Below are 12400 nucleotides of genomic sequence, written 5' to 3' on the forward strand. Positions count from 1 at the left end.
AGTTATTCCCATCTTACAAATGAGGTGACAAGCTTAGAAAGGTCAGATAACTTGCCCAGGATCACACAGCTTAGAAGTGGCATGGCTGGGATTTGAACCCCAAAGCTGGTCTTTCTCCTCTGCACCCTACGTGGGGACCATCTAAGCCCCTTTCAACACAGCTTTCTGACAGAAGGAATGCAGGCTTGGGCCTCACACAACATGGATTCAAATCTCAGATCAGTCCCCACTCTACCACTCTTAGTTACGTGATTCTGGAAAAATTACCCAAAACTCAGTTTCCTCATCTGTGAAATGGGGAGAATAAAAGTACCTACCTCATGATCTGTGAAGTTGAAGGAACTGATGTGTGTAAAGTGCAAAACCAGTGCGTGGCACAGAGCAGACTCAATGAATAGAAGTTCCCCTCACCTCCCCCCATACAGATGGGAAAACCTAGGGCCACAGAGGTGACAGGGTATGCTGAGGCCCCAACAAACCAGAGTCTTCTGCTTCCATGTGGTAAGAAGTCAGGCTGGGGACTGGATTTGAGATAAGAGATGGCAAGAGAGGAGCCTGCGCCAAGGTCCTGGGGGCCTCCTCCCCCAAGGACTGCAGAGAGTACTTCCCCAGACCACGCAGTGCCCAGCCTGCGGGTTGCTGGATGTAAGGTGACCTGGGTGTCCTGGCAACATGGGGTTAAATTAGATTGCACACACATGTGCACACATGTGAGTGGCTATCTACATGGCTCTACAGAGCGCTACATAGCTATACATATACACATCTTACATACATATACATATACATATTCATATACATATCTTGCTACGTTTACAGTAGAAAAAACAGAAGGCCCTCGCCCCCCGCCCAGTTCTCTCAAGGACTCAGGCATCTGAGGCCCCAGGGCAGCCCCTTCCTGGGGGAACAAGATGACCCCCAGCAGAGTGGGGCTCCAAGTTCACAGCTAAAGGGCTGATGGCAGGTGTTGCTCTAAACAAATACATTTGACATCTCTGCTCTAGGAACCCCAAACACCTGTTACCCCCCCCCCGCCCCCCACCCAGCCAGAGATCCCACCTGCCCTCCTCTGGCTTTTGCATTTGGGCCCTGCCTGCTCCCCTCCCGCTCCCTCCCTCCCTCTAGTGCTGAATATTAAAATAGTCTATAAAAGCAAGTGACCAAAAATCTATAGCTCTAAGAATACCTGGTTATTTTCTGCTGTCTTTTGTTTTTCTGGTGTGTGTGGGTTTTTAACGATAATTATTATTGTTATTGGTATATCTCCTAATCACAGTTAAACCTGAAGGAAGGGAGAAAAAAAAAAGAGAAGAGGGAGGGAGGGGCCCAGCTCATAGATTGGATGGCAGTTTGGAGCGCACTGGCTCAGGCCTGGTCCCAGGTTCCCTCTGGGGTGCAGCAGTCAGAGGGGGCCCCCCAGAAGAGGTGGCTCTTGCCCCAAACAAAGAAAGAGGGGGTGGCAAAGAACCTGAGGATGTCTTCCGAGGCAGAGTGACGTGCTGGCCAGGGATGGCACCATAGGGCCTCCCGGAGGGACCAAGCCCGCCACTGCCCCCACTGCTGCCCCCAGCCCTGGGGAAGAGTGGGAAGGCAGCCATGGACTCCCCAGAGGAGTGCGGGGAGGCTCTGTGGAGAGTCTGCGCCCCATCCTGGGGCAGGGCTGGCTGAGAGGCTGAGATGAGCTTGAGGTCCTGGGTGAGGCGGCCCGGGGTGAGGGGGGGTGTGCCCCGGCGTTGCGGAACCTGGGGTGGTGGGGGACTGGACGCAGGTGGCAGGAGCAAGGAGCCGTGGGAGCCAGAGGCCCGGGGTGGGGTACTCGGGAAAGTTCTTGGGGGGCCTGGGCTATGGCCAGGGGGGCTAAGACCTCCTCGGGGGGTAAAGGCTCCAGGGGAAGCCCCCCCAGAGGCCCCTGCCACAAAGGACTGCCGTTCAGGTTGCCGTGGGGGTGTCTCTGGCGTAGTTGGTGGGCCAGCGGCCAGACCTGGGGACTGCTCCCCAGGAGGCTGGCCCAGCTGCCCAGGGCTAGAAGATGGGGACCTGGACGAGGGTGGTGGTGGCAGGAAGTGCTCCAGGAGCCCCAGGCCTCCCCGTGCCCCTGGCAGCGGGGGTGGTGGCTGGGCAGCCTGTGGGGAACGGGCACCTGGCTGCAGTGGGGTAAGCAGGGGAGAATCGGAGGAGGACAGGGAGCCACCCAGTGCCTTGTGGAAGTGGCCAAACCCAGCTGTGGTTGTGGCAGCTGTGGCAGCAGATGGTGTGGGAGCTGCTGGGGAGCCACAGGCCCCTGGCGGCGGAGAGGAGCTGGATGAGGGCAGGAGAGGGCTGAGTCCAGCGGGTGCAGAGAATCCAGCCAGCTGTTGGATGTGGAAAGAAGAGGAAGACGGTGTGTCCACCTGGGATGGGCTGCTGGCAGGTGAAGTGGAGCCCAGTGCAGAAGGGATCAGGGACTGCAGCCTCTTCAGGTGCCTGGGTGTCTGCCCGGCCCCCAGGTTGCCCAGCCCAGGTCCAGGGGGAGGGCGGAAGATGGTAGCAGGCAGGCGAGGGTGATGGGTGAGGGCTATGGCCACAGATGTGGTGGCAGCAGCAGCCTGCAGTGGCGCCTGGATCAGTGGGGTCCAGATGACCGGCGTGGGGGTCGGGGTGGCAGAGGCGGCAGCCTGGACACGGTGCGCACAGTGGGCCATCTCACGATCATGCTGCACGATCTGCTGGATGATCTCATTCTCCTGGTAGTTGAAGACGCCGGAGTTGAGGTCATGCTGGACTTTGTGGAGGAGGATGGAGTTTTTCTTGCCTGGGCCAGAGAAGAAAAGCAGGCACTCAGGAGAGACCCAGGAAGGAAATGGGGAGCAGGCTCTGCCCAGGTGACCAGGAACCCCACACTCCTGCCCCCGCGGTCCCCCTCACCGATTCGGTCCAGGCGGTCGAGCGCCACGGTCTCAAAGGCCCGCCGCATCATGGGGTACTCCTCCAACACCTCGTTGAAGTTGTCCACACTCAGTGAGTAGAGGCGGCAATAGGTGTCAGCCCGCACACTAGCTGTGCGCCGGCCCCGGGTCAGCAGACAGATCTCTGCCAAGACATCAGGACTCAGGGTAGGGTGTGCACAGCTGGTCCAGGCCACCATTGCTGCCCTACCCTGACCAAAGTCCCCACTGCCTAGCACAGAAGCCTTAGGCAGGCTCACAAGGCCCCACCTGCAGGATGTGACCATGCTGGGTGCCACCTCTCCCCAACTACATGGGCACCGACTGTCTTTCCCATCTCTGGGACCCCAAGTCCATGCTGAATCCCTCATCCCTGTGTGATGGTAGGAGTGGGACTTTGGGCAGTTCCTGGGTCATGAGGAGGATGACTGGAATTAGTACCCTACAAGAAAAGACCAGAGAGCTAGCTCCCTCCCCCTGCATTTGTGAGGACACACAAAGTGACTGGTCTACAACCTAGAAGAGGGCCCCTCCCCAGAACCGCCCTTGCTGGCACCTTCATCTCAGACTTCCAGCCTCCAGGTACAAGCAGTAAACTGCTGTGGTTTATAAGCCTCCAGTCCGGGGCACTTTGTTCCAGCAGCCCAAACCGACGGAGGCACCCCCATACTGGGCTCATGACACCCACCTCCAGGCTGTGGCCGTGAAGGGCCCTCGATGCCTCTGTCCTCTTTGGTGTCTCTCCAGTCCATTCCCTGGTAGCAGCCCCCCATCCCTCAGGATCCCCTTAGCACCTCACCTCCAAAATAGGAGCCGTCGGCCAGCTTGGTCTCCTTGTTGCCCTTGGTGAGCACGCTGACCACGCCGTGCTGGATGAAGTACATCTTCTTGCCGATGGTGCCTTCGCGGATGATGTAGTCCCCAGGCTGGAAGACCTCAAAGCGCAGCTTGGTCAGCATGGATGTCACGAAGTTGGGGTCCGCGTTGGCAAACAGTGGCATGGAGGCTACCAGCTTCCGGCAGTTAAAGTTGATGATCTCCTGCTTGCAGAGGGGTGGATTGGGATACAGGAGGGAGGAGGGGAGGGGAGCTGTGGGAAGGCCTGGCTCCCCGCCCGCCAGCCCGCCTGCCCACAAAGCTCACCTCCCGCAGGGGCTCACTCAGCTCGCCCAGGATGCTCTCCTCGTCGAACATCTTGCCCTGGTAGCGGTGCTCGTAGTAGTCGTGGATGCGCTGGCGAGTGTCGGGCGGGAGCTTGTGGAAGGACATGTACTGCTCCACCTGCTTGTACTGAGGCCAGGGAGAGGGAGGAGCTGTCAGCTCCAGCTGCTGGTCACCACCCCTGACCTGGTGACCAGAGCTGGGCACTGACCTTGGGGACTTTCTTGGTCAGCCTTGGCCCCTTAAGATTTGAGATCATCATATGGGTGTGATCTCATCGTGTCTCCCAAGATGGCCCTGGCTCTCAGCCTCTTGGAATGGAAGAGGGGCCCATGGGCATCTGGTCCTCACAGTGTTCAATTCTATGGAGATGGGAGGGGGACCACAGGGAGGCCAGGAAGTCCATCAAGTCTCCTCTGGATATCCATCCTTCTCTATGTCACACTGGGGACAGGGGCCTCACTGACTCTAGGAGGAACAGAGCTATTTCCTACCAGGAGTGACAGATCGGCACAGTTAGTAGGACCAGGCTGCAGTGACTCAAAAGCATTGGAGGTGGAAGCCAGGATGCCTGGCCTATTCCACCACGCACATCCAAACATGGCTCAGCTGAGCCCTGAGCCCTCAAGTCTTTTGTTGAGAGCATCTCCAGCCCAAGGCAAAAGCAGCATAGACTTATTTGAAGGGATCTTCAAATAGAGGTTTGGGTACAATAGATCTGTGAACCTAAGTCCCTGGGGCTCAACCAAATAAGAAACCATCCCGCCTGCCCTGGCAGTGAAAGGTCGACATTGCTCCAGCCTTCCTGGAGTGTGGGTGGGCAGTAGGATTCTCAAGAGCAGGGCAAAGGACAGGAGGCATGATGAGGCAATAGCAGACTTTTCCCAGGGAAGTAGGGGGGTCCGTACAGCCCCAGGAACAATGAGGAACAGGCAAGTCTGCTTTTAAACATCAGTGTCCCAAGAGGTGGGGACAAAGTATTGCTGCAGAGAGATGCCAGTGAGCAACTGAGGGCCAGGGAATGAAGGTTTCTAGAGTTCTTCCAGCCAACCTGGCCTCTGTCTGCTCGAAGGTTAAGCAAAGCCCCAAGGGGCAGGGACTTCTGGGCTGAGAATAGCCAAGCTGTGTTACAGTGCAGGCAGGGTGGGCAGGCAGGGGCTGGACTCAGGGAGGAATTAAAAGCCTGTTGAAGTGGTCCAGGTGAGAGAGGTTTGTGGGGACAGATGGGAAGTAAGGCATCTAAGGGTGGTTTATGGATGAATCGAGAAGGCTTAGAGAGCTATGAGCCAAAGAATAAAATGTAAAGTCTCAAATGGAAAGCCACAAGCATCTTCACTCTGGCCCGAAAATAAACCTGGGTAAGTTTTGGTAAACTAATTCCTGACCCTGGTTCCAGATGATGAAACTCAACCCGGCCTCAGACTGATCCCCAGCCCTGGTCACAGGCTGGGCCCTGGATGGCCCAGACTGATCATTCACCTGGGCCTGGGTTAAGCCCTGACCTTAACCTGACTCTTCTCTGCCTCTCCTCCCAGCCCTCCCAGCCCTAACCAGAACCCTTTGTTCTAACCAGGCCTATGGCTTTCCTGCCTCTACACACCTTTACTTGCGCTACTCATGAAGACTGGCCTAGAATTCTTCTTCCTCTGCCTCCCCAGAGGGAGATCTGCTGCCGTCCCTGGCTCTGCAGGCTCTCCCAAAGCTCTCCTCTCCACATCATGGGACCTGAATGCCATCTGTCAATCACCCTGCCAGGGGACAGCACCTAGGGCAGGCAGGCAGGGACTCCAGAAACACTGACCCTACTATGTTCCAGACACTGGAATCCAGTGGGGAATGACACACCTGGGTTTGCCTTCATGAAGCCGAGGTCTGGATCGGGAAGACGGACATTAAACAAACTGCTACATGGGACTAATTAAATAACTCAAGTCTGCAGCAAGCGGTGAAGGAGGAGGAGAGGGTAACATGGGGTCATGGGATGGCAGGGTCTGGCTGGGTCATGGAGGGCTTCACTAAGTCGGTAAAGTGTAGGCTGAGACCTGGAGGCAGCCTCAGCATAAAGAAGAGGGAGTCTTCAGGTGAGGGTGGCGTCTAGACCCTGCATGGCACAAGGGCCAAGTGGGATGACAGGCGTGGGGCCCCAGGCACAAACTGCACAGGAGAGCGTGGGGCACAAATTATACCCCTAAAATGCCAGGCTAGGAAGACACACCCAAGAGTTAACATACATGTCAGGAGCCACGCGACATCTCTGAAGAGTTTTAAGCAGAGGGGCAGTACAAGTGGATTTATATGCAGTAGAGCCTCTGTCAGTGACCATCCAAGGGACTGTAACAAACTGGTCACCGTATAGAGGTGGTCACGGTAAGGAACTAGACCCACCATACTGATACACACGTGGTGCATGTCTGGTCTAGGAATGTTAGGTCAACGTAAGGAGGTGTTCGATGTAGGGAGGTCCTCAGCTATGGGGTCCACCTGTGTTTGTAAATCTCTGACTGCCACGTCAGGGACAGGGAGGAAGGTAACAGTGCAGCACTGTGGAGTGAATAACTACCGAAGAGCCCACCGTGCCACATGGCGCGGGCATTTCCCAGGCATCACTCACTGCTCACAAACCCTACCACGTGATGTGGCTGCCCCCCCATCCTGCAGACGAGGAAGGGGAGCCAGAAGCTGTGAAGGAACATGCCCATGCCTGCAGGGCTTGGCAGTGAGAAGCTGCTGGGCCACAGCCCTCAGTTGCTGTGGTGGGAAGCCGGTGAGTAGGGTGGACAGAGCCAGCGGGGGTGAGGGGACAGCAGTTGCTGTTTTGAGGTAAGACAGAGGGAGGTTGGATGGCTCTTGGTATCTGGCCTGGGCATCTGGGTCACTAGTAACCCTAATGGGATGGGGAAGAGTGGAGGTTTGGGGTGGAAAGACCAGGGCAAACTGTTCTAATTTTAGATGTGAGGATGTTGAGGTGTCCAGGGGGACATCAGATAAACAGTATGGAGCTGGGAGACGGGGGCTGCTGATACCACTTGGGCCCACTGTGTGTGGATAGGGACAGAGCATGGGGGCTGGAGGTAAAACAACAGCCCTGGGAGAACAGGTAGAATGAGGGGCAGGGACCTAGGCACCACCAGGGACTCCAGCACGATGGCTGGGACGAGAAGCCAGTGAAGAAGGGCAGAGGCCTGGCCAGAGGGTTCGGAGGAGAGCCGGGAGTGCATGAGTGAGAAGAGTTTACCAAGAGGTAACTGTCAAATGTTCAAGGGCCAGGCAAGATGAGGACACAAAAGGACCTACTGGATTTAGCAACACGGAGGGCACAGTTCAGGCATTGTCACTCCTGAACAACCTCAGTCAGGAGAGACAGGCCCCAGTGACAACAGGAGGGAGGAAGAGAGGGCACAGATACAAAGACAGTTATAGGCTCAAAGCCAGTTCTCATCTAAGAGGCGTCTCCTGCCTCCTCCTCTGCCCTGACACTAGCAGTCCCAATCACAGGGCTGACACTTGGGCCTGGTGGGGGCCCACTGGCTGGCAGCCTGCATCCCCTCGTGAGAGAGCCCTGGGTGGACCATGGCTCTCCGACCTACTTTTTCCTGGTACTGGCGCCGAGAGGAGTCCAGGGACTGGATGAGGGCAGTGGCGTGGCCGATGAACATGGCATAGCAGGTGGCACCCACGATCATGCTGAGCATGGTCAGCCAGACATCGGACATGCCCACGGGTGCCTGCCGTCCGTACCCGATGCACAGCATATGGCTCATGGCCTTGAAGAGGGCGTAGGAGTACTGCTTCCCCCAGGAGTTGTTCTGTGGACAGACGGACGGGTAGGGGATGAATGGGCTGGGCCAACAACAGGGAGAGCCCTTCTCACTAGCACCTAGGAAAGTACCTGCCACTTCTCCTCTTTGCCCGAACACTGCCAGTGGCTTAGCCCAGAGCTCCCTGACTTTGCTGTTGGCTCAAAGCCTAGAGTGAAGGCCAGGGAGGCCCACATAGCATCCTGTGGTGACAGTGAGTCACTTAGTCCTTCCACTTGCAGTGCCGGCAGGGGTCAGCCTGGAAGCCCCAGTAAAGGGCGGGGAGCCAGCCTTGTCCTGCCTGACCTCTCAGCCCCCAAGGGACAGCTGGGAGTCTCCTAGCCGAGTAGCTGAAGCCTCAGGCTGAGCCACCCTGCTGTCCTTCACTTGCTAAAACAGCTCCACCCCCCACCCCTAAACAACTGCCAAGTGAAGCCCATTTCCCCACTGACCTCAATTATAAAACCAGATATGCTTCCCCTCAGGGAACAAGCTCTGGCAGACTGAGCCGAAAACATTGTCCTCATTTTGGGTGAGCAAAAGTTAAAGCTGCCAGTAACTTGCCTCCCGCAGGAGCCACCCAGTTCTACAGCCACTAGGTCTCCCCCTGCCACCCTCAAAGGTGGACTCTCTGGAGCGTTGAATGGCTGCATGGGAGGAGAGGCAGGGAGTGAGGCTCCAGGTATTTTTATCCTCAAAGGCAGTCAGTGCCTTGAGGCACCATGTGGGCACTCGGGTTAGATGGGCCATCTTTTGAATTTAGTACATACATGGGGTTGTCACCCTCATGCACTGAGGACACAGCCCCAGTGTCCCTGCTCATAGGGCAAATGCACCAGCCACAATGCTGAGGCCTGTCCAGTGCATGGCCCCAGAGTCCCTGCCCAGATCCCAAGTGCTTCATCAGGCACCAGGCAGTGCCAGCTCCAGGAGGAAGGCACAGGTGCCTGGGGGCCACATGCCATGTTTAAGGTAACCCAGAAGTCCTGGGCCAGAGCCTTGGTCTGGTGACTCAGTCCAGACTAGGGTAGGGGTCAGTTGGGTGTGGGCTCCCAGCCTTGGGGAACAGGGTCAGCACTCAGCTGCTCTAGCTGGGGCTCAGGCCTTTACTGTGAGCCTCGGGTGCTGGAAATTCAGTCCATATGGCCCATTCATTTACACTTAGCTCATCAAAAGGCTGTTTTGTAAAGGCCTGTTTGATGCTGAAAGATGCCTCAGGGTCTCTCTGGCCTCTTTCAAAGCTGATTTTTCCTCCTCTGGAACCCAGATTTGCTGTTAGACCAAACCAAACTGACAGGGAGGGAGAACCGTGGAGCCAGACAAAGGTTGACAGGTGGGGGTAGGGTGGGGTGCTCCTTTGCCTTGCCTGGAACCACCATGTGCACAGGGCTTGGGGAGATTCTGCCCTATGGCTTCCTGGACCCCAAGTCCAACTTCTCTCAGCCACTCAGAGGGTTGGAGGGGTGAGGAGGGGTCAGGCTCTCTCCTACTTGCCTAGTACTCCACCTGTGACCAGGAAACTTCTGTCAAGGGGACAGCCCAGCTTGCCACGGGAGCAGAAAGTGGCCATGTATGACTTGGGAGTCTGTGTGTGCTACAAATTGTGCTCCTACAGGCTTCTGATTTCTCAGGCTCAGCTTCTAGGGCAGTGATTTTCAACCAGTGTGCCATGAGAGGATCCTAGGTGTGCCGTGTAAATTTTTAAAGATCATTAATTATTTTCTAAAGAAGTTCAAAGCACAGTAAGCATATTCTTTTGTTCACTTTTTATTTTTTTTTCATCAACATAATTTAAGTGTGCCATGGAAGTTTAACTAGAGGTTCAAGTGTGCAGTTAGGTAAAAAAAAAAAAAAGGTTGAATAACACTCTTCTAGGGGGTAGAGGCAGGGGGACAGGGCAGCCTACTCGACAACAGCTGAGGATGCCCAGGTCTTAGCCACCCTAGGAGGAATCACGGAAGATACTGAGGCTCCCAATTGTAGTCAAGGCTGTGAGAAGGTAGAGGTCACAGCTCGCAGCCCAGATCCCTAGGCTTGGACTCCTGGACTAGGTAGGCCCATGTGCCCTTCAGCACCAGGCTGGCACTTCAGGGCCCTGCAGACTGAACTCAGGGGCTCCACGGTATTGGTCTGCTCTGCCTCTCGTGCCTCCTTGCCCCCTACTCTGTTGCATCAGGATGGCCAACCCCCACCCACGGGGAGGGCCGGGCCACTCACCACCATGTTGTTGATGGACACCCAGCAGTCATCGGGGAAGTCCTGCAGCATGGGCACCAGGAACTGCAGGCAGCCGTCCCAGTGGCACAGCAACAGCATCATGCCGATGAGGTTCACGATGCGGACCACGGCGCTGGCCAGGTCGTAGGTCATGTGGAAGATCTGCGGGTAGAGGTGGAGAATTGGCCCAGACAGGTGAGTGACCAGGAGGGGTGATGGCCCCTACGCAACCCTGCAGCTGCTGTGAACACTGCTCAGTCCAAGGCCAGGCTATGGAGGGGAGTAGGCAGGCCATTGACCTAGGCTCCAGAAGAGACAGGCTGCAGGTTGCGGGGTCCAGAGGTATGCCTCCTGGGATCTGTGCAGGTGGGGGCCTCCCTTGAAGGTCCGGCCATCCGGGACATGTGGAAGGAGGATACCTAGAACCCCATGTAGCCCACAAGTGGGCAGAGAAGCCACCTCATCAGTTTGTCTAGAGCATGAGGTAATCAGAGAGAAAAGTGATCCAGCCTGAGGCTCCTCAGAAAACTGTGGTCTGCAGTCATGCCAGGGGCATGATGTGTCCCTAAATCTGTCACTAGAGTCTCAGGACCCACCCAGGGCACCTGTGGAACTGTAGAGGGAGTGACACTAGCCCATGGGTGCCAAGTTCAGACAGACCTTGATCCCAGGCTAGTTCCTACCCAGTTCCTAGCTATGGGACCTTGAACCTCTCTGATGGCCCACAGGCTCCAAGATCACACAGACCTTGATCCCAGGCCTGGTTCCTACCCAGTTCCTAGCTGTGGGACCTTGAACCTCTCTGATCATGTTTTCTCATCTGGAAAATGGTGATAAAAATTCTTATCTGAGTGGGTTATCAAAAGGATTAAATTATACATATAAAGTGCTTAGTAATGAGTATAGACATGTTCAGTAAATTGGAAACCATTATTAATTGATAAGTGGTTATTAATAATTAATCCTCATGATTAGTTAATACATATTAGTAGTAATATTCTCCTGTACAGCACCTCAACCCCAACCCACTGCCACCGGCCATCTTCACCTCTGAGGCTCTGCAAGGAGGCCAGGCAGGGTCAGGGTGGACACAATCAGCATCCCCTCCTCTTAATGCTTCATGCAGGCGTCCCCATGGTGAAAGGGAAGTGGGGGATAGAGAGGTGGAGGCAAGTCTGGACCTACCCCCAGTCTTGATTCCTCTACTCTATTCCCAGACCAAGTCAGCCCCTAAAGAAGGGCTTAGGGTCAAAATTATGGACTTGTCAGATGCCATAGAGCCTTAAACCCATTTCAGATGGGGAAACTGAGGCCTAGAGACAGAGCCTGGATATGTCAGCATCCTGTTTACCTACAGTCCTCTAGCTGGTGGCAGAATATTCTGATACTAACAGCTTTAGTGTCCCCTTCTGAAACATGGGCTTAGCCTCGAGTCTAGGCTTTGAAAAAGTCAAAGATGAATACATTTTGCATACATTTATAAACCCCAGAGTTAGGGCCCCTTGTGGCTCCATAAAGCCCATAACTTGGATGCCCCAGCTGGAGGGCTGTGAGTCTTTTCAGGGTGAAATGGACACTGAAAGGTTCACAGAGTCCAGTGGCTGCAGCTTGTGTCGTTATTTCTCCACGGCCCCAGTGAGCAGGGACAAGAGTGCCACATCTGAGCAGGGTATGAGAGTCCACAGTCATCATCTCATTTAAACTCACAAAAACTCCTTGCTAAAGACATTGTTAATCCATCTTACACCAAGCTCAGAGACATAAGGAACTTGCCCCAGATCACGGTGGCCGTGGAAGAGCAGATTATAAACCCGGGTCTGCTGGTTCTGAGGCCTGTAGCCGTCACATTGGATTATCAGGTTGGCCTAGAGGGGAAGGGTGGTTCTCAGCAGTTCTACTTTGTGAATACAATAATACAAACTCAAAGTGGCTGAGTGATGTGTCCAGGTCTTACAGAGAGCTGTACAGGGCCAGGCAGGACTAGCCAGTGTCTTGCCTCCGCGGGCCAGGCACATGGCATGATGCCGCGTGCCAGGCAGCCCAGCACCACGGGGCACAAACACCAGTTCCAGGCTACACCACACATCTCAGCATCTGCCATGGCCTGGAGGGAATGGCAGGCACTGGGACCAGGCAGCTCAGTCTGACCAGGCTAGGACCCATGTCTAAGATGCAGAACAGACCCAGACATGAAGCTGGTGCTTCTGGCTCATCCCTCTGCTGCTGGGAACCTGGATCCTGAGCCCAGGAACCTCTCCCCAGCCTCTCCCAGCTCGCTCAGAAGCTCCCTGAACAACAGAG

At 55.5% G+C, this 12400-nt stretch overlaps 1 protein-coding gene across 1 annotated transcript in view; it reads right to left on the reverse strand.

Moving 5' to 3' along the window:
- Positions 1 to 457: 457 nt before the first annotated feature.
- The window catches only part of HCN4 (hyperpolarization activated cyclic nucleotide gated potassium channel 4), a 46830-nt gene continuing 34887 nt past the window's right edge, over positions 458 to 12400 (reverse strand). Inside the window, exons 3-8 of the mRNA XM_003784486.2 lie at positions 10100 to 10261; positions 7673 to 7891; positions 4068 to 4214; positions 3724 to 3964; positions 2905 to 3069; positions 458 to 2791 (exon numbers count right to left, since the gene is read on the reverse strand). Coding sequence (XP_003784534.1) covers positions 1332 to 2791; positions 2905 to 3069; positions 3724 to 3964; positions 4068 to 4214; positions 7673 to 7891; positions 10100 to 10261 — 2394 coding nt within the window. The 3' untranslated portion in view covers positions 458 to 1331. The remainder of the gene's footprint in view (positions 2792 to 2904; positions 3070 to 3723; positions 3965 to 4067; positions 4215 to 7672; positions 7892 to 10099; positions 10262 to 12400) is intronic.

Source organism: Otolemur garnettii, unplaced genomic scaffold, assembly GCF_000181295.1.
Source record: "Otolemur garnettii isolate 467f Iridium unplaced genomic scaffold, OtoGar3 scaffold00011, whole genome shotgun sequence".
Taxonomy (NCBI): Eukaryota; Metazoa; Chordata; class Mammalia; order Primates; family Galagidae; genus Otolemur; species Otolemur garnettii.